This window comes from Osmerus eperlanus, chromosome 22 (assembly GCF_963692335.1).
Source record: "Osmerus eperlanus chromosome 22, fOsmEpe2.1, whole genome shotgun sequence".
In the NCBI taxonomy this organism is placed as follows: Eukaryota; Metazoa; Chordata; class Actinopteri; order Osmeriformes; family Osmeridae; genus Osmerus; species Osmerus eperlanus.
This window is the reverse complement of record NC_085039.1, coordinates 11,982,361-12,000,638: the sequence shown is the minus strand read 5'-3', so window position 1 is coordinate 12,000,638 and position 18,278 is coordinate 11,982,361. Positions and strand designations below refer to the sequence as shown.

Below are 18,278 nucleotides of genomic sequence, written 5' to 3'. Positions count from 1 at the left end.
GTAACGGAAGCTAACTAAAACTAGCTAGCTTCCGTTTTGGAAAAATAACTCACTCCTTTAAAGGTTAATCGAATGTGTGAGTTTTGCTTGGTCCCTGTGCACACATGGGGCGTGACCATGCACTGTCTCTGGTATCACAGCAGTGTAACGTGCTCCACCTCCATAGAGAGTGACTGAACCCCGTTCACTTCTGTCAGGATCATCTCTATGTTGGGGAGTCCTGGTGACCCACCAGGTAAGAGTGTGCAGCATTAAGGCTGATGCCAAAAGCTAACGCAAGGGCCCGGGTTTGAACCTGTTGTCCTCGCTTCTCTCCCCTCCCTGCTTCTCTCCCCTCCCTGCTTCTCTCCCCTCCCTGCTTCTCTCCCCCTCCCTGCTTCTCCCCCCTCCCTGCTTCTCTATCAAAAAAAACATCTCAAAAACGCATACTGATCTCTATCTCTATGATCTCCATCTCAGTGTATGGACACATTCCACCTCTCCTTAGTTGTCACAAGTGAGGGAGGGCGTGTCAGCAAATCACATAACTTGCTTGTTCCAGTAAATGACAGTAAATGTCAGTCTTATCTGACGGGGGTTTTACAGGTGCGTGCTTGGCTCAGAGCCCTGCTAGGCTGGTGTTGATTATGTGTTCTGCTGGCGTTAGAGTGTGGCCTTCATTTCTCATCCTGAGGTTCACTCACTGCTGCCTACTTTGTTGAACTGGGAATGGACATGTTGTATTAATTCTGTTGCATTGTCCTGCCTGCAATGCTATCTTTTATCACTATTATTATTTATTAAATAATCAATGTGATCATACATTTTCTTGTGTTATCTTCGGGTCATTCTGACCCATTGACCAGGTAAGAGTGTGCACCATTAAGGTGACCCACCAGGTAAGAGTGGGTCACCACTATAAAATAAATGAATAAATAAATAAATGAATACAAAAATAAATACATACATAAATGTAAAATATATGTAACTATTGATTGACAATTGTGCATTAATTAATACATATATTCGTTTATTTCTGTCTAAATGCATGGATGTGGACATTTATTTACTCATTCATTCATTTGTAAATATGGCAGGTTTGGTCCTCCATATGAGCAAGTCACTTCACCCTACTTGCCTCGGGGGGAATGTCCCTGTACTTACTGTAAGTCGCTCTGGATAAGAGCGTCTGCTAAATGACTAAATGTAAACATACTAAGGGAACTACACATAACTACCATTTGTATTATATATAAGATTGTAACTTTTTTGTGTAAATGGTTTTAGGTAGAAACTCTCATACCAAACATACCTGTAGCAGGTGGGTGTTCCTCCTCCCTGATCAGACAGCAGTACACCCACGTGACATCACACCCACGTGACATCACACCAGTTTAGAACCACATAAAAGACGTTGACTGTCATCTCTCTGGCTGAGGAGAGAGCAGAGGGATCAGATCTACGCTCTAGTGCATGTAAGTGCTACTGTGTACCCTGACGCTTCATTGTTATTTAATTACTGTATTTCTGTGTTCATAGAATTACTGTGTTCATAGATCACAATGAACAATTATGGCTTACTTTAGAGATGCACATTTAATTCATGCGATAGCATGTTTCTAACAACTTTAGACACAAACATGATGTATTGTATGTGTAGGAGCCATTTCTATCCACCTTTTACTTAGGTTTATTTTAATATTACTTATTTTAGCCACTTGGGGGAGTATTGCACTGGGTGTGGCACATCACTGTGTATTGGGTATATGTACAGGTGTGATCCATCAATTAGGTAAAGGTGGGGATGGAGGGGAACACACAGTTCTTACCGTAGCGGTGAAAGGACCAAGTTTATGTACACATTTCTACTTTTATATAATAAACGGGAACATCACCCAAAGAGAGCTCATGCCTGGACCACTGGATTATTTGCTACACGTTGGGAGCCCTTTGCTGTCCACACTGAGGCTTATAGGATACAGACATTACAGCACCTTTTTGAGTTTAATATGACATCACATATACCTGGGCAGTAATGCACACACATTCAATAGCATGTTACTGATGTGACTGTTTTCAAATAAAAAACATAAAGGTAAAACGTAGAGTTTAAACAACATGAGATACCGGATGGATACAGTAACTGCAGTACATTGGGAATATGATGCACCACATGTGTGTGCTCTATATGATGCATCACATGCGTGTGCTCTATATGATGCATCACATGCGTGTGCTCTATATGATGCATCAAATGTGTGTGCTCTATATGATGCACCACATGCGTGTGCTCTATATGATGCATCACATGCGTGTGCTCTATATGATGCATCACATGCGTGTGCTCTATATGATGCACCACATGCGTGTGCTCTATATGATGCATCAAATGTGTGTGCTCTATATGATGCACCACATGCGTGTGCTCTATATGATGCACCACATGCGTGTGCTCTATATGATGCACCACATGTGTGTGCTCTATATGATGCACCACATGCGTGTGCTCTTGGGATTTAATATACTGTAAAGCTGGGGAAGGACATTTTATTACTTTTATTTCTGTTTATTTGACATACCCCAACTCTAATCCTTTTTGCCAAATTTAATGTGCGATGTAAATTATAGAAATTTTTCCTTTAATTTCATGTAAAGCATGCGGGCAGATCATTATGTGCAGCTGAAAGGTGCCTGTGGGCAGACACGCAGTTAGTCGCAGGTGGTGCTGACGCTGTTCAGAACCGTCGCATGGGTAGTGCGACCGCACAGGGCCTCGCGCAACTGGGGGGCTCGCGCAACTGGGGGCTTCGCGCCTGACTGGTTTGCAATCACGGTTTTTTTTCTTTCTACTTTCAATATTTTTTTTATTCCTGTTCTTGACTCGATGTGCTCTAAAATGTTACCGTTTGTTAAAACATCTTATGTTTTCATTCATGATTAACGTTACGAACGCTACAAGAGAGCGCGACCGATTTCGCAAACATGAGTCGGGTGCTGAGAAAAGGAATAAAACTAAAAAGAAGCAAGAATTTATTCGATTCGAGGATCGCTGGATAAATGTATCAGTACGTCTTGCAGAAATTGCGTGGCTCCGCAAGAACAGGCACACACGCGCGCGCATGATATGACATAGCCTATAGTTGTCGGAATTATGGACAGTGGGTTGTAAGTGATTCTTGTGCGTGCATCACGGTGTATGTCAATAAGCAGGGCCTCGCATGTTAAGTTCGCACAGGGCCTCGCACCCCCCTTGCGACGGCTCTGACCACATATCACATGTTCATTTATACTGAAGCAAGATTAAAATGAGCATTGTCATTGTGTGATATTCACTATTTGTAGGTCGTTTTGGAGAAAAGCGTCTCCTAAATTAATAACATGTCATGTGATGAATGTTTGATAACGTGCTTAGGCTATACATGTTATGCTGCACGGTGAATTCTTTAAAAATGTGTCTGCCTATTGAACTGAACCGTCACTAATGCTGGCGTCACTCACAAAAATGTTTGTGTCATTTGGAGGGAAAATGAACTGCATTTTAGCCCTTTTTGCGTCCAAACGAGAAACATTTTTCGTCACTTTTCAAACGTTTGTTAATGTTCCAGATGAATTGTAAAATAATCTCAGTCAATTTTAGGTGCTTTGATGAAGAAAATAAATTGCCACGGTATTTTGAAAATCTAGCAGCACAATTGCTACATCGGCATCACTGAGAGTCAAAAGAGTCAACGAGTATCGTGCCTATATTTGTCAACGTGTCACCGAAGCCAATTATTATTATTAGTAAATATTACCAGCTTAGGCCTAATTGGTTGTTGGAGTGTAAAATACATTTGGATAATTTTGGCCACCAGTGAATTATGTTTAACACTGTTGCGATCCATTTCCTTGCCCCACGTTTGAACGTGCACCATCCTATCGCTCATATTTCGGTCATTGAAACCTAATCAAAATCGACATTCATAGCCTATAGTTTTTAGTTGACTATAGTAGTTGACTTTCTGGCTTTTTCCTTTTCCTTTTTCCATTGCAAAGAATCCCTGTATAGCCTGTGATGTAGGGTCTAAACAACTACATTTTCTCAATTCCTTCAAGGTTTTTTGTCTGACCTGCATGATGCGTCCTGTAATGATGATGTCAAGGGGCCTGCTGTTGTTCCTGTGCCTACAATCAGGTAGGATGTGAACCTGTATGACATTTAACTGTTAAAGTGTAACTAAACACCCACATTTTCTGCACCTTCATATTATTTAAAAAAGTCATCATTTTGTTGAGGGATTTTCTCATCCACATTTATTTAAGGGGTAGCCTAAACGAAATGTTAGTGTCAGCTAGCTGGTTATTATTAGAAAAAGATGGATAGTAATATGGAAGTAAATCAGTGACATCATGTTTGGAATTTTAAAAGGCATTAAATACTTAATATTGAAATGTAAACACCAACGAATTTGTTGGTTTTGAATTCACCTCTTTAAAATTGAAACATGAATTAGTTTCAATGTAAATTAAAAAAAGAATCTGACCCCAAAATTCATGGAGGAACATGTGCCCACCGCCAAAATGATTGCACATTTCTGCGGGAACCTTAATCAGCAGAATTGCATTTACATTTAGTCATTTAGCAGACGCTCTTATCCAGAGCGACTTACAGTAAGTACAGGGACATTCCCCCCGAAGCAACTAGGGTGAAGAGTTCGACAACAGTACAACTGTGACTGAATCTGATAGACTGATAGATGTACATTCAAGATAACAGTTCACACATATGCACACACACAAACAGCAATTGTATTATTATTATTTTTTAAGAAATTGCCTATTTTTCCTCACAGTTTATACAATTGTGATTGTTTATAGTAAATGTCCTTGCTTACGCCACACATTTATTCCTTCTCCTTTTTCCTAAATGTGTTCATTGATTTAGTCAGATTATTTATCTCTCTTCCCAGTTTTAAATCTTAACCCAGCTGGTCAAGACATTACAACCACCCCTCCCATGACAACCTCCACCTCTGTGCAGTTTTGGTGTGGGGAAACCCTTTGCCCAGCAGGACAGGACTGTATTAGTTTCGGTGGTACACTTCGCTGTGCTGACCCCTGTGAGCAGTACTCAGTTCTGGACGATTCCTGGCGTTCAACAGACTACAATGTTTCCGATAACTGTGATGCTTGGATTAGTTGGCAGGGATGGTATCGTATGTTCCTGGATGGGAACAGTACCCAGATGTCAGAGACGTGTGTAGAGGTAAACAGGTGTGGAACCCAGGTTCCTCTGTGGCTCAGTTCCCCTCACCCCCTGCTGGGAGACGGGGTGGTGGAACGTGATGTCTGTGGACACTGGAGTTACGACCCAGAGTACTGGTGGGGGGTGGACGACTGCTGCTACTACAAATCCAACAGGATCCACGTGAAAGCCTGTCCTGGCAACTACTACGTCTACAAGTTTGTCCGATCCAATGTTTGTTACTCGGCTTATTGTGCTGGTATGTAGCCATTGTGATCTTGTATTTAGTCATAATAAGTAACTGCTGTTACTGCAATAACTGGTATGAGCTGTTGAATCCGCCACTGTAGTCATAGTAACAGGACAAACAACTTGGGGGGTTCTCATCTAGTACCGTTCACATCACAAAGCATGTGAGATTAATTAATTTATATCCTGCGTTCAATAATTCAGTAACTCCTTCAGTTACTCCTTCATTAGTGCATTTACACATGCCCACCTGTAGGAGCGCTCCGTACATCAACTCTTCTTCTCTTGTTTGCAGTGATTCGCCTTTTATTGAACTTACTATATAAAACAGAAAACTTAAAATTTGCATGTATCGCCATTGTTTAGAGGCTGTACGGTTGCAAAATATTTGCCCTTCCACTCATTGGAAATCCTTTCCACCTGGCCACAATCCTGGCACACCACACCTACTGATAATGTTTTCTCTGTTCATCATAATTATCACAATAATAGAAAGAAAAAAAAAACTCAACACAAGTTATTTCAACACTTTTCACACATAATGTTGATAAATGGCTCCAACACTAAACTCATATTTTGTTGTTAAATTGTTTTCCATGCACTGATTTATTCATGAATCTGTACCTTCATTAGTTTGTACATTCATTAATCTTTTGCACTATTGTACTTGATTCCACGACAACAGCTGCTCCCACGACCACCACAGCTGCTCCCACGACCACTACAGCTGGTCCCACGACAACCACAGCTGCTACCACGACCACCACAGCTGCTCCCATGACAACCACAGAGGCTCCCACGACAACCACAGAGGCTCCCACGACAACCACAGAGGCTCCCACGACAACCACAGCTGCTCCCACGACAACCACAGAGGCTCCCACGACAACCACAGAGGCTCCCACGACAACCACAGAGGCTCCCACGACAACCACAGAGGCTCCCACGACAACCACAGAGGCTCCCACGACAACCACAGAGGCTCCCACGACAACCACAGCTGCTCCCACGACAACCACAGAGGCTCCCACGACAACCACAGAGGCTCCCACGACAACCACAGAGGCTCCCACGACAACCACAGAGGCTCCCACGACAACCACAGAGGCTCCCACAACAACCACAGCTGCTCCCATGACCACCACAGAGGCTCCCACGACAAGTACAGAGGCTAACACAACAATATATGCACAGTTTTGGTGTGGGGGCACACCTTGCCCAGCAGGCCAGGACTGTATCAGTGTCAACGGTTCTCTTCGCTGTGCTGACCCCTGTGAGCAGTACTCAGTTCTGGACGATGCCTGGCGCTCAACAGGCTACGGACGTTCCGATAACTGTGATGCTTGGAGAGGCTGGCAGGGATGGTATCGTATGTTCCTGGATGGGAACAGCACCCAGATGTCAGATACGTGTGTGGACGTAAACAGGTGTGGAACCCAGGTTCCTATGTGGCTCAGTTCCCCTCACCCCCTGCTGGGAGACGGGGTGGTGGAACGTGATGTCTGTGGACACCACAGATACTTCAACCTCTATAGCTGGCAGGCAGGGTGGGTGGACGACTGCTGCTACTACAGACACAATATCCACGTCAAATCCTGTCCTGGCAGCTACTACGTCTACAAGTTTGCCCCATCGTATTACTGTTACTCAGCTTATTGTGCAGGTATGTAGCCATTGTGAGCTTCTTGTAAATAGTCATAATAAGTTAATGTTGTTACTGCAATAACTGGTATGAGCTGTTGAATCCACCACTGTAGTCATAGTAACAGGACAAACAACTTGGAGGGTTCTCATCTAGTACTATTCACATCACAAAGCATGTGAGATTAATTAATTTATATCCTGCATTCAATTATTCAGTAACTCTCATTTCATTAATGAGTCTGTACCTTCATTTGTATATTCATTCATTATTTACAGTTGAATGTCATAGGTTAATGTATTCAGTATTTATTCAGTTAATGTAGATGACACACCCAGCTTCATCCCAGTTGTGTTGTTTACATCTCTTCCCAACTTCAAAACCACAGCTGTTCCCACGACAACTCCAGCTGTTCCCACGACAACTCCCGCTGTTCCCACAACACCCTCCAGCTCTGTGAGGTTTTGGTGTGGGGCCACACCTTGCCCAGCAGGCCAGGACTGTCTCAGTGTCAACGGAGCTCTTCGCTGTGTTGACCCCTGTGAGCAGTACTCAGTTCTGGACGATGCCTGGCGCTCAACGGACAACGGACTTTCCTATAAGTGTGATCATGGGTTTAATGGGCAGGGATGGTATCGTATGTTCCTGCAGGGCACCAGTGTTCAGATGCCAGAGACGTGTGTGGACCTAAACAGGTGTGGGACCCAGTTTCCTCATTGGCTCAGTTCCCCTCACCCCCTGCTGGGAGACGAGGTGGTGGAACGTGATGTCTGCGGACACGGGAGTTACTGGTGGTGGTACTACTATTATGGGAGGGGGGATGACTGTTGTTTCTTCAGAAACAATATCCATGTCAAATCCTGTCCTGGCAACTACTACGTCTACAAGTTTACCCCATTGAATTACTGTTACTCGGCTTATTGTGCAGGTAAGTGGCCATTGTAAGCTTCTTGTTTGATTAGTCATGAAAGCCCAGTTTCTAGGATTTTGATCTTATAAAGGTTGTTTAAGCATTACCAGAAGGTTTTAGTCAAGGACTGCGTTTACTCACTGCTTTGTAAAGATGCATCGATACTGAAAATATGTTAAATGTAACAAAGTTGACCTTAAAACTACAGTAACTCATTTGTTTTCTCAACTTTCTTCCAGATCCCAACTCTAAAGTTTGTGCAACCTGTGAAGAGTACGAAGACTGTGTGCGTCATGATGGCGTCACTTGGAGTTGTGGAACGACAGGTGAGTGTGAAAGCCGAGTGTTTATAATGTAACTTAAACTAGGTACAAGGAAAATGTCCAAATGACACATCAAATGTGACATGGAACTTAATTCAAAATGGCTGCCAGAGGGAAATCATTTGTTTCTCTCTGCTTCTTTCTCTTTATTTTATCACTTACTTTATTCTCCATCTACTATCACCTCACTCTTAATTGATCTCTCTCTCGTTGCCTCAGTCACCCCAGAGCTGGTGTGTGGGAGGAGCTACCTGGAGGTGGGTCTCCTCAAGTCTCAGCTGGCGGCCAAACATCTGGACTCCTCCTCTGCTCACCTGGCCAACCCCCGCTGCTCCTCCCAGGAGATTAACGGGACGGTGTGGGTCCAGATGGAGCGCTGGGAGGGCAGCTGTGGAACCACTCTGACGGTGAGGACACGGTTACTCTACCAGTCTGCCTGTTTCTGCCTGATTGATCAACCCTGCACAGGCTGGGCCACTCATATTGTCCTCTTCCTTCTCTCTCCAGACCAACGGCAGCCACGCCATCTACTCCAACAGTCTGTATGTCTACCCTGCCAGAAATGTGACCATGGTTCGACCCGTGAGGATCCCTTTCTCCTGCTGCTATCCTCTGGAGACAGAGGCTAGCCTGGATGTGGCCATCAAACCATACCTGGAGTAGGTGGACCCTCACAAACATTGACACACTTGGTTTCCAACTTAAACTTGTTTGTTCTGACTTTGTTGTTTACTTGTTCCATATCTTGTCAGTCTTGAAGGTGCGGTGAAAGATGAGGGTGCCCAGGCCAGGGCCTCCATGTCTCTGTTCCGTGATGCCAACTACACAGCTCCTTACCCAGCAGGCCCGGTCACTCTGCCCCTGGGCTCCATCCTGCATGTGGGCGTGTCTGTTGAAGAGACGGACGCTGAGGCCTTTGTGGTCGTTCTGGAGGACTGCTACGCCACCCACTCCCCTCATCCTGATGACCTCCTGAAATACTTCCTCATCCAGCACAAGTATGTGAGCCTGGAGAGGAGAAGTATATTTATGTGTGTGTTTGTCTAATCCCCCTGTTCCTCCAGGTGTCCCACCAACCGTCGCCAGGTGACCGTGGAGGAGAGTGGCTTGTCCCTCCAGGCTCGCTTCTCTGCGCTGCTGTTCCTGTTCCAGGGGGACTACAGGGACGTCTACCTGCACTGCAGCCTCAACCTGTGTGACCAGAGGAACTCCTCCTGCTCTCCTGTGAGTCCTCCCACCCTCCTTCCTGGTCTCTCTGACTCTCTGGTGTCTCTGACTCTCTGGTGTCTCTCCACAGATGTGTTCAGGAAGGTCTGTCCGCTCTGTCGACGAACTCGTACCCCTTAAGCCCGTCAACATCGGACCAATCACCTGTGAGTATAAACCACAGCCATGATGACTCATGTTGTCATAGTAACGGTCTCCCTGATAACACTGTGTTTGTCCCTGACCTCTGACCTCCAGGGGCCCCGAGTCTGGAGTGAGCTGATGAAGTCACACCTCCCTCAGAAGGGCTTCATGACCATTCCTATGGCAACCAGCCCAAACACTCGTCTTTTGTTGATGATTCACTTTACAAATGAACTACAACCTTTATATTGTGATGGGGCTAGGTTTTCATGTGCTCAATGAATGGCTGAATTCTATGACAATTAATTTTGTACCGGGCAATAATGGGAAATGTATTTGCATGTGATAAACAAGGCAAGTATTGCCTCTATTAATCAGGAATTGTTCAACTGACTATTTTAGCACAAATCAATAAATAAAAGTTGTCAACATATTCGGAGTCATAGTCCGTGTTCATCTTTAATTATGCTACTTTATTTGGGTTTTTTAATGCATGCATGCATGCATGTTTTTTTTTTTTTTTTTTTTTAAGTACACTTTTTTTCAATTATGTTGGCTTATGTTTTTTTCAATACAAATATTTGGGGGATCAAAGCTTTGCGTGAATGAGTTTGCTAAATGAAATACACAAATATTCTACATCCAAAGAAGGACAGATTCTCATCCAGAAACTGCAGTTCTCATCAACACGGCTGCCTTTAAACGTGGTGCCAGTAGGAAGCTGCACAGCAACCAAACATTTCTTCATAGTTTTTATTGTGAAGTTTTTAAAAACAAGCAGTAAAAAGTAAAAAAAAGAAAAAAAAAGCATACAACTTGACTTGGAACAACAAAGGCTTTTCTGACATGCGTTCATCAGTAGAGGAAAGGGGGGGGGGGGGGGGGTCGAAGCAGGTCTGCTACTGTCAGACCCACTGCACCAACATAACACACACACACACACAGTACCATCATAGACAGTAAGCCGAGTCTCTCGGACACACACACACACCCATGGCAAACACCCTCTTCATACTAAAAGAAAATGAAATGATAAACAATCAAATAAAATTTAAAGGTGGGAATATCAGATACTTCAACACTGGGAATGTATCAACAGGACTAGAGATTAAAAACAAACGAGAGAAAAAAAAAGGTCTAAAAAGCAACAACAAAAAAATCAGTTTGCTTGCAAAATAAAACTTTCTTCCATACTGATCCTCAATATTAGTAATTAAAGTACTGACAGATGGAGTTGAAGTTTCTCCCTTCAGGAAACACAATAGAAACAAGGGTACTAGGTGAAGTGCATGTATTATCATACAGATGCAGACAGCAGTGATCTGGAACTTTCTATCCTTTCTTGCCCTCCAAGAACACTGGAGGGGGGGGGGGGGGCTAGTCATTTTAATTTCATCAGTAAAATAGTAAATATTCAGACGTTTTGGTTTTTTTGTGTCTTTTTTCTCTTTTTTGTTTTTTTTTATCAAAAAAAAGGATGATAACGGGAGGAGGAGCTGGGGTGAAAGGATGGAGTGGCTGGGGGAGGGAAGACAATGAAGGATAAGTTTAGTTTTGATCAAACCACAGAGACAGACAGAGTCAGAGAGAGAGACAGACAGAGAGAGAGAGAGAGACAGAAAGACAGAGAATCTCATGAAAAACAAAAAGTATTTAAAAAGTCCAGAGAGAAACATCCAGAGAGGTGTCCTGGTCAGGAAGGAGGAGAGGAGGAGAGAGGAAGAGTCTCTGGGAGGATGTTTCCTTAGTCAGCAGAACATTCTCCTCACTGGGCCTGGACGAGGAGAAAGAACAGGAAAGAGTTTATGAATACACCTTTTGATTTATAATGCATATTATACACGCGTGTGTGTTCCTGCATGTGAGTGTGTGTTCCTGCATGTGTGTGTGTGTTTCTCCCTGTGTGTGCGTGTTCCTGCATGTGTGTGTGTGTTTCTCCCTGTGTGTGCGTGTTCCTGCATGTGTGTGTGTGTTTCTCCCTGTGTGTGCGTGTTCCTGCATGTGTGTGTCTCCCTGTGTGTGCGTGTTCCTGCATGTGTGTGTCTCCCTGTGTGTGCGTGTTCCTGCATGTGTGTGTCTCCCTGTGTGTGCGTGTTCCTGCATGTGTGTGTCTCCCTGTGTGTGCGTGTTCCTGCATGTGTGTGTCTCCCTGTGTGTGCGTGTTCCTGCATGTGTGTGTCTCCCTGTGTGTGTGTGTGTGTGTGTGTTCCCCACCTGTTGTCCCTGCTGTGGAGCTCCAGGCTGGCCAGGCTGGCCATAGTAAGCCGCCTGCTGCCTGTAGTACTCTGCCCAGGCAGCACTGTAGTCCTGCTGGCCCCCTGCTGGGGCAGCGCCCCCTGCTGGGGCTGGGGCAGGAGCTGCTGCAGGGGCCGCCCCGCCCTGGGCTGGGGGGGGGGGGGTAAGACGGGTTAGATGTGAGTACGCAGGGAACGAGAAAACACAAGAGGGAGAAATGTCAAGCGAGCTCGTCTAGGATATCCCCGGGGCTACAGTCTGTGAGCTAATATGCCTTAGCATGCTACTTTGTGCTAAAATTTCTTAGCATGCTACTTTGTGCTAACATTTCTTAGCATGCTACTTCATGCTAAGGCCAGCTCGTCCAGGACTAGTCTGGAAGCGTGCAAGCATGGTTATAGAAAACATGCGTGTGTACCCATGCCCATCTTCTTGTAGTACTCCTCCCAGGCCTTGGTGTAGTCAGGCTGGCCCCCAGGGGCGTGCCCCTGGCCCTGGCTGGGGTCCCCTGTCCCCGGGCCCCCCGCACCCCCGGCCCCTGGAGCCCCCGGGGCCTGGGCCCCCATGGCGCCCCCTGGCTGCTGCTGATAGTACTGCGCGTAGTAGGCCGCCCAGGCTGCGTTGGGGTCTGCTGCTGCCTTGTCTGAGGGGGGAGGGGAGGAGGTAAACATTTTTGGGTCTGTGTGTCTGTCTGTGTGTCTGTGTGTGTGTGTGTGTGCGTGCTTACTGGGGTCGTGGGGTCCTGGAGCCTGCCACTGCTGGTAGGTGTTGCCCCATCCCTGGGGGGCGTACTGGCCACCTGGGGGGCCACCGCTGTGGAGGAGGGAGGGGGTGAATCTTACGGTCTAGCACTCTGGCTGAACATGACATACAACCGGTTAGAAGATGCCTGATAAAAGATCTGGACCATGATTGTGTGGAGAGTGAGCTGACGAGCGAGCGAGAGACACAGGAGGGTGTACTTACTGTGGAGGGCCACCAGGGGGCCCTGTGTTGTAAGGGTTGGGGTTATAGGGCCCCATGGGGCCAGCAGGACCTGGGCCACCAGGACCTCCCCCCACCGGACACAGAGGAGCCTGGGAAGGGGAGGGGTTAGAGGGAGGGTACGAGCAGAGGGAGAGAGAGAGAGAGAAAGGGTGTAGTCAATATGATTGGTGGCATGGTCTGCGCGTGCGTATATGTGCGTGCATGCCCCTACCTCGATCTTGTCCTCGATCATCTGCTTGGCGTGGTCAATCTGTTGGGGGGAACCCCGGATGGTGAACAGCTTGAAGTTGGGGTCCCCGTTGGGCGGGGGCTGGCGGGAGATCTCCACGAACGCCCCCGTCTGCTGGTTGATGGACTTGACGTTCTCCCCTCCCCGGCCAATCACCAGGCCGCATTTGTGGGCGGGGATCGAGAAGGTCACCTCCCCTCCTGGAGGACCCCAGTTCCCCTGGGCCCGCCCCCGGCCCCGCCCAGGCGACATGCCTGTTCCTGGAGGACCTGGGGGGCCCTGTGGAGGGAGGGGACACACACGGAAATAAGTAAGCAATGTTCAAGTCAGTCCAACATCAGGTACCTAACCCTCCTGGCCCCCTCTTCCTCCTGCCCCCCTCCTGGCCCCCTCTTCCTCCTGCCCCCCTCCTGGCCCCCACCTCCTCCTGCCCCCCCCCCCCCCCCCGGTACCTACCCCCTGGCCCCCCTCCTCCCGGACACGGATGCTCTGCAGCAGCTCGTTGATGATGGAGGAGGCGTGTTCACAGCGGTCTGGAGGACCCATGATGTGGGCGATCTTATCAGGGCCGTCGCCATCGTCTGGTCAGCACGGAGACAGACAGGAAATAGGAGGGGGGGGGAGAAACGCTTTAGAAAAAAAGGTGAGCCCACTTTTTACACTCAGACAGAGAGAGACAGACACAGACAGACACAGAGAGAGACAGAGAGAAACTCACCAGGTTTGAACTGTATTCTGACTCCAGCGTCGTTCTGAATCTTCTTGATCATCTCCCCGTTTCGACCAATCACAACACCCACAGAGTGGCGCGGAACAGCGACCTGACAATAAAAACACACGATGCTGATCAGCACTCTCCCTGGTCCCATCTCTGGACGCTCCTAAGCAGATCTCCAGTACTCACGTCCATCCCTCCTCCTCCTCCTGCTGCGCCTCCTGCTCCTCCCGCTCCTCCCCCTCCCATACGACCCCCGTACTCTCCACGCTCTCCAAAGTTAGGGTTGTCCCTCTCTCGGAGGATCTCATTCACCAGCTCCTTCGCTTGCTAGAGAGAGAGATGGAGAGAGGTTATCCAGTGCATCGCTGGGACCAAGCATACAAAAGCACCAGTTTGAGTGTGTGTGTGTGTGTGTGAGTGTGTGTACCTGAACTTTGTAGGGGTCTCCTATGATGCGTAGAGGTTTATCCATGTTGGGAGGTTGGGAGCCATCTTGGATCAGGATCATCTTGACGCCAGCCCTCTCCTGATAGGAGAGAGGGAGGGTGACAGTGACTTTTACATTACATTTACATGTAGTCATTTAGCAGACGCTCTTATCCAGAGCGACTTCCAGTAAGTACAGGGACATTCCCCCGAGGCAAAGTAGGGTGAAGTGCCTTGCCCAAGGACACAACGTCATTTTGCAGAGCCGGGGATCGAACCAGCAACCTTCTGATTACTTGCCCGATTCCCTAACCACTCAGCCACCTGACTCCCTCCCTGACTTTTGGGGAGACCTACTTATAGTAGATGCACCATCTCCTCCCTGGGTTACGGAAGCCCACCTTGACAACGTGTGTGTCCTGCCTGTTGGTGTGTGTGTTACCTGTAGCTGTTTGATGGTCTCTCCTCCCTTGCCGATGATGAGGCCAGCCTTGCCAGCAGGGATCATCATTTCCTGCATGGATCCAGCCTGCCCATTGGACGACTCATGGAAGGAGGGTGGGGTGCCACGCCCCCGTGACACGATCTCATCCAGAAACATCTTAGCTTTCCTGAGAGGGGGAGAGAGACGATATGGACATTTAAGAGCAAACAAAAGGAAGTATTATACCCATTACAGAAAACAGAGAGATAGTGTGACCTACTGTATGGCGTCTGGCGATCCTGTTAGTGATACACTCCTCTCTGGAAGACCACCACTGTCTAGAAACACACACACAGCCAGGTACACACACACAGGGGAAACAGACACAGGCAAACACCAACGTCAATCCAAAACCATCTGCAGCTTGGTCAAGTTGAGGGTGAGAGGTAGAGAACCGAGGTAGATCACCTAGCTCACCTGGAGCAATCTGGACCTTGCAGCCAGAGTCCTGCTGGATCTTGTTGATCTGTTCCCCGCCTCGACCAATGACTGCGGAGGAGAGATATTTAGTATTGCCCTGCTGACCAATGACCACATCTAAGAGTGTGCGAGTTGGAGGCGCGAGTGTGTCTGAGAACCCAAGTGTGAGAGAGTTTAGGAGAAGGCATGCGTTTCCTCTACACCAGTGGTTCTTAACCCTGTCCTCAGGGAACCCCTGTCCTGCATGTTTTAGATGTTTCTTGCCTCCAACACACCTGATTCAAATGCAGGTTTGTTACCAGGCTTCTACAGAGCTAGATAACGACCCATTTATTTGAATCAGGGGTGTTGGAGCAGGGAAACATCTAAAACATGCAGGACAGCGGGTCCCTGAGAACCAGGGTTAAGAACCACTGCTCTAGACAACGTGTGCAGTTGGAGGCAACTGTGAGCGTACGTGCGTGTGAGCATGTGCAGGCGTACGTGCGTGTGAGCATGTGCAGGCGTACGTGCGTGTGAGCATGTGCAGGCATACGTGCGTGTGAGCATGTGCAGGCGTACGTGCGTGTGAGCATGTGCAGGCGTACGTGCGTGTGCAGGCGTACGTGCGTGTGAGCATGTGCAGGCGTACGTGCGTGTGAAAGGGTGCATGTGTGTACTCACTTAGACCAACCATTCCGTCGGGCACTCTGTAGTCTTCCGTCATGGTGGAGGGTCTGACACTAGGAGGAGAGGATGGAGGAGAGAGGATGGAGGAGAGAGGAGAGGATGGAGGAGAGAGGAGAGGATGGAGGATAGAGGATGGAGGAGAGAGGAGAGGATGGAGGAGAAACGAGAGGATGGAGGATAGAGGAGAGGATGGAGGAGAGAGGAGAGGATGGAGTAGAGGATGGAGGAGAGAGGAGAGGATGGAGGAGAGAGGAGAGGATGGAGGAGGAGAGGATGGAGGAGAAACGAGAGGATGGAGGACATTGGTGAAAACCAAATTCAGCGTTACCAACAGATCAGACAACTATGAGACAGACTCCATCCTTACCTCTGCTGGGACAGGGCAGCAAGCTGAGCTCCGATAGCTAGAACAGGCAAGAATAATCGATTACAGAGTGCAGTAAGAGAGTGTCATTGAGAGCGGGAGTGTGTTAGAGAAGACTGAGGGAATGCGTGAGGGAGACAGTAAATAAGCACAAGATAGAAAAAGAGAAAAAGAGACAATGAGTGAGTGTGAGAATGTGTTTGTGAGAGAGAGAATGAGCGAGTGCTTGAGAGTGTGTGAGAGAATGAGTGAGTGTGAGAGCGAGTGTGAGAGCGAGTGTGAGATAAACATACACAGAGCATTGCCTGAATCTCTGTCGCCGTGGGACGCCATCTTCTTTGCGTCTGGTTGGTCTAATGAAAAAGAGAGTAGTGCAAGTTAGATCTGTCAGAGCATGTTCGCTCAGGATTGGGATATTCAGAGTGTGTGTGTGTAAGACTGCGTACCTCCATCTTCTAAAGAGCGTTTCTGTCCTGCGAAAGAGTAACTCTCTGCCCCACCGTTGTTGCTCATTGGGGTACCTGCCTCTCCCCCTATTTTAGCGGCAATCTGGAGGACAGCAACGGGGTACAGGGTAAGGATGTGGGGCGCCAGGTTTTTTAACAGCTGGCTGGCTACTTTCAAAACTGCTATTCAACTTGGGTTTTAAGTCGGATAAAGTCTACCCTTCAAAGTTAGTTCTCTCACACACAGTTGGCTTGTTTACGTTAGCTTGCCATCTTACGGTTACCTAGCCGTCTGAGGATTAGCACTAGCTAATATTGAGAAGGTTCAATAGTTAAAAGCCACGATAATTTTAAGTGAAGTAGCATTACCCACTGTCTAAAGACATTGACCTGAAGACTTAATCACATCACGCTGTCTTCATGAACCCTGCTAGGAACGTAAGCTAGCGAGCTAGCGAACTAGCGCCGCTCAATTGGTAGCGGAGTGGAAATGTATTGGTAAGTTAGCCAGAAACGGTAGCTTGTAAACTTTGTAAACCACGTGCAATGCTAAAAACTTGGTAGAAAGCTAGGTCCGTACAGACGTTGTGCACTAAGGCAACTGGCTCAACAAATTACGTATTCGACTACTTGGCTTGCAGTGGTAGTAAGCGAGCGAACTAGCTAGCAACATATGAGCCTATGTGGCTAGCTAGCTAGCTTGCAACCCATTTAGCTAGCGTTAGCTCTCTTTTATGGCTAGCTAGCTAATTACAACAGCTTGGGCTACAAACAATTTTGGGGCTATAAATGTAAACAATGTATTACACATACATGTGTATCCTCACCCGCTAGCTAAATCAGTTGGCTGTGAGGACAGCGTAATTACTACAACTAGCTTGCCACCATTCCACACTTATGTCTATAAACTGCCCGCTACGCATACCACGCCGGTCCATTGATACTAGGATGGCCTCGTTGCAGCTTCACAGCCTAGCATAGGCTAGCTAGTTAGCAGACTTCATTCAGTATCGGGCTCCGCATTTTCCCGTTTCTCACCTGTCTAGCTCGCTCCACGGCGTCTGCAAATGCATCTTTCTTTCCCCCGGCACCAGCTCCGGTCCCGTTGGACGGCACCGCGCCGTATTCCGACATACTATTCACACTGTTGAGTGGGATTCACGCTCACACACACGGGGATCGAAGTAGTATTTGGGCCCGGTCGAGTTGCGCAGGAGCGGGAAGACAAGAAAGGCAAGGACGTGGATGGCGGAGGAGGTGGAAATCAAACACGCTGGAAAGCTTCTCTCTTCTGAAGTAACCAATCCCGAACAGTGAAGGAGGCTGAACCAATTAAAGTAATGCCTATTATTGGTTCATTTCCGCGCAGGCAGGCTTCAACGGGGTTTGTTGATTGACAGCTCGTTTTTGGCCAATCATGAGATGGGCGCTATTTTAGAAGCCAATCGGATTAGGAGATCATTTTTTGTTGTTGTAGAATGGACGCCTGCGTTACGGGACCCTCGTTTTAAACCTCATGTAGTCCACTGTGCAACTGCCGGGACCTCGTTGCAAACGATCTTTTCCTTTTCTGTATGAATTCATTGTTTATTTTAGAAACTTACACTTGTATAATGTTATCGA

General features: G+C 47.3%; 2 protein-coding genes across 15 annotated transcripts; one reads left to right on the top strand and one right to left on the bottom strand.

The window, feature by feature from the left end:
* The first annotated feature begins 1,336 nt into the window (after window positions 1–1,336).
* LOC134008585 (pancreatic secretory granule membrane major glycoprotein GP2) lies at window positions 1,337–9,948 on the top strand. 12 transcript variants are annotated; one of them, XM_062448019.1, is made up of 13 exons: window positions 1,339–1,454; window positions 4,075–4,153; window positions 4,929–5,462; window positions 6,138–6,160; window positions 6,287–7,115; window positions 7,483–8,022; window positions 8,244–8,330; window positions 8,547–8,734; window positions 8,835–8,986; window positions 9,080–9,325; window positions 9,392–9,551; window positions 9,625–9,700; window positions 9,792–9,948. In XM_062448019.1, exons 2-13 carry the CDS (start codon window positions 4,093–4,095, stop codon window positions 9,809–9,811), a joined length of 2,916 nt encoding a protein of 971 aa, XP_062304003.1. In that variant the 5' UTR covers window positions 1,339–1,454; window positions 4,075–4,092; the 3' UTR covers window positions 9,812–9,948. The 12 variants fall into 12 exon arrangements, with proteins under 12 accessions (XP_062304002.1, XP_062304001.1, XP_062304006.1 ...); XM_062448018.1 differs by having other exon boundaries at window positions 1,337–1,454; window positions 6,138–7,115; window positions 7,504–8,022; XM_062448017.1 differs by having other exon boundaries at window positions 1,338–1,454; window positions 6,138–7,115.
* Window positions 9,949–10,416: 468 nt separating this feature from the next.
* khsrp (KH-type splicing regulatory protein) lies at window positions 10,417–17,974 on the bottom strand. Of its 3 annotated transcripts, none has more exons than XM_062448035.1 (18): window positions 17,694–17,974; window positions 16,656–16,758; window positions 16,503–16,562; window positions 16,213–16,249; window positions 15,840–15,898; window positions 15,165–15,245; window positions 14,977–15,034; window positions 14,715–14,883; window positions 14,274–14,372; window positions 14,033–14,173; window positions 13,847–13,949; window positions 13,585–13,709; window positions 13,111–13,407; window positions 12,892–12,988; window positions 12,640–12,711; window positions 12,331–12,555; window positions 11,892–12,061; window positions 10,417–11,451 (listed from the first exon to the last, which is right to left on the bottom strand). In XM_062448035.1, exons 1-18 carry the CDS (start codon window positions 17,787–17,789, stop codon window positions 11,443–11,445), a joined length of 2,001 nt encoding a protein of 666 aa, XP_062304019.1. In that variant the 5' UTR covers window positions 17,790–17,974; the 3' UTR covers window positions 10,417–11,442. The 3 variants fall into 3 exon arrangements, with proteins under 3 accessions (XP_062304019.1, XP_062304017.1, XP_062304018.1); XM_062448033.1 differs by having other exon boundaries at window positions 12,640–12,725; window positions 12,879–12,988; window positions 17,694–17,972; XM_062448034.1 differs by having other exon boundaries at window positions 12,640–12,725; window positions 12,879–12,988; window positions 15,174–15,245; window positions 17,694–17,972.
* Between the last annotated feature and the right edge of the window lie 304 nt (window positions 17,975–18,278).

What these genes read in the sequence shown, in the direction of transcription:
- LOC134008585 (XM_062448017.1), top strand. Translation starts at nt 4,093, where the DNA reads ATGATGCGTCCTGTAATGATGATGTCAAGGGGCCTGCTGTTGTTCCTG. An exon ending in TTACTCGGCTTATTGTGCTG is followed by an intron (nt 5,463 to 6,137) that starts GTATGTAGCCAT and finishes CCACGACAACAG; the next exon opens with CTGCTCCCACGACCACCACA. An exon ending in CAACATCGGACCAATCACCT is followed by an intron (nt 9,701 to 9,791) that starts GTGAGTATAAAC and finishes TCTGACCTCCAG; the next exon opens with GGGCCCCGAGTCTGGAGTGA.
- khsrp (XM_062448033.1), bottom strand. Translation starts at nt 17,789, where the DNA reads ATGTCGGAATACGGCGCGGTGCCGTCCAACGGGACCGGAGCTGGTGCC. An exon ending in ACGCTCTTTAGAAGATGGAG is followed by an intron (nt 16,563 to 16,655) that starts GTACGCAGTCTT and finishes CTTTTTCATTAG; the next exon opens with ACCAACCAGACGCAAAGAAG. An exon ending in GGATCGCCAGACGCCATACA is followed by an intron (nt 14,884 to 14,976) that starts GTAGGTCACACT and finishes TCCCCCTCTCAG; the next exon opens with GAAAGCTAAGATGTTTCTGG.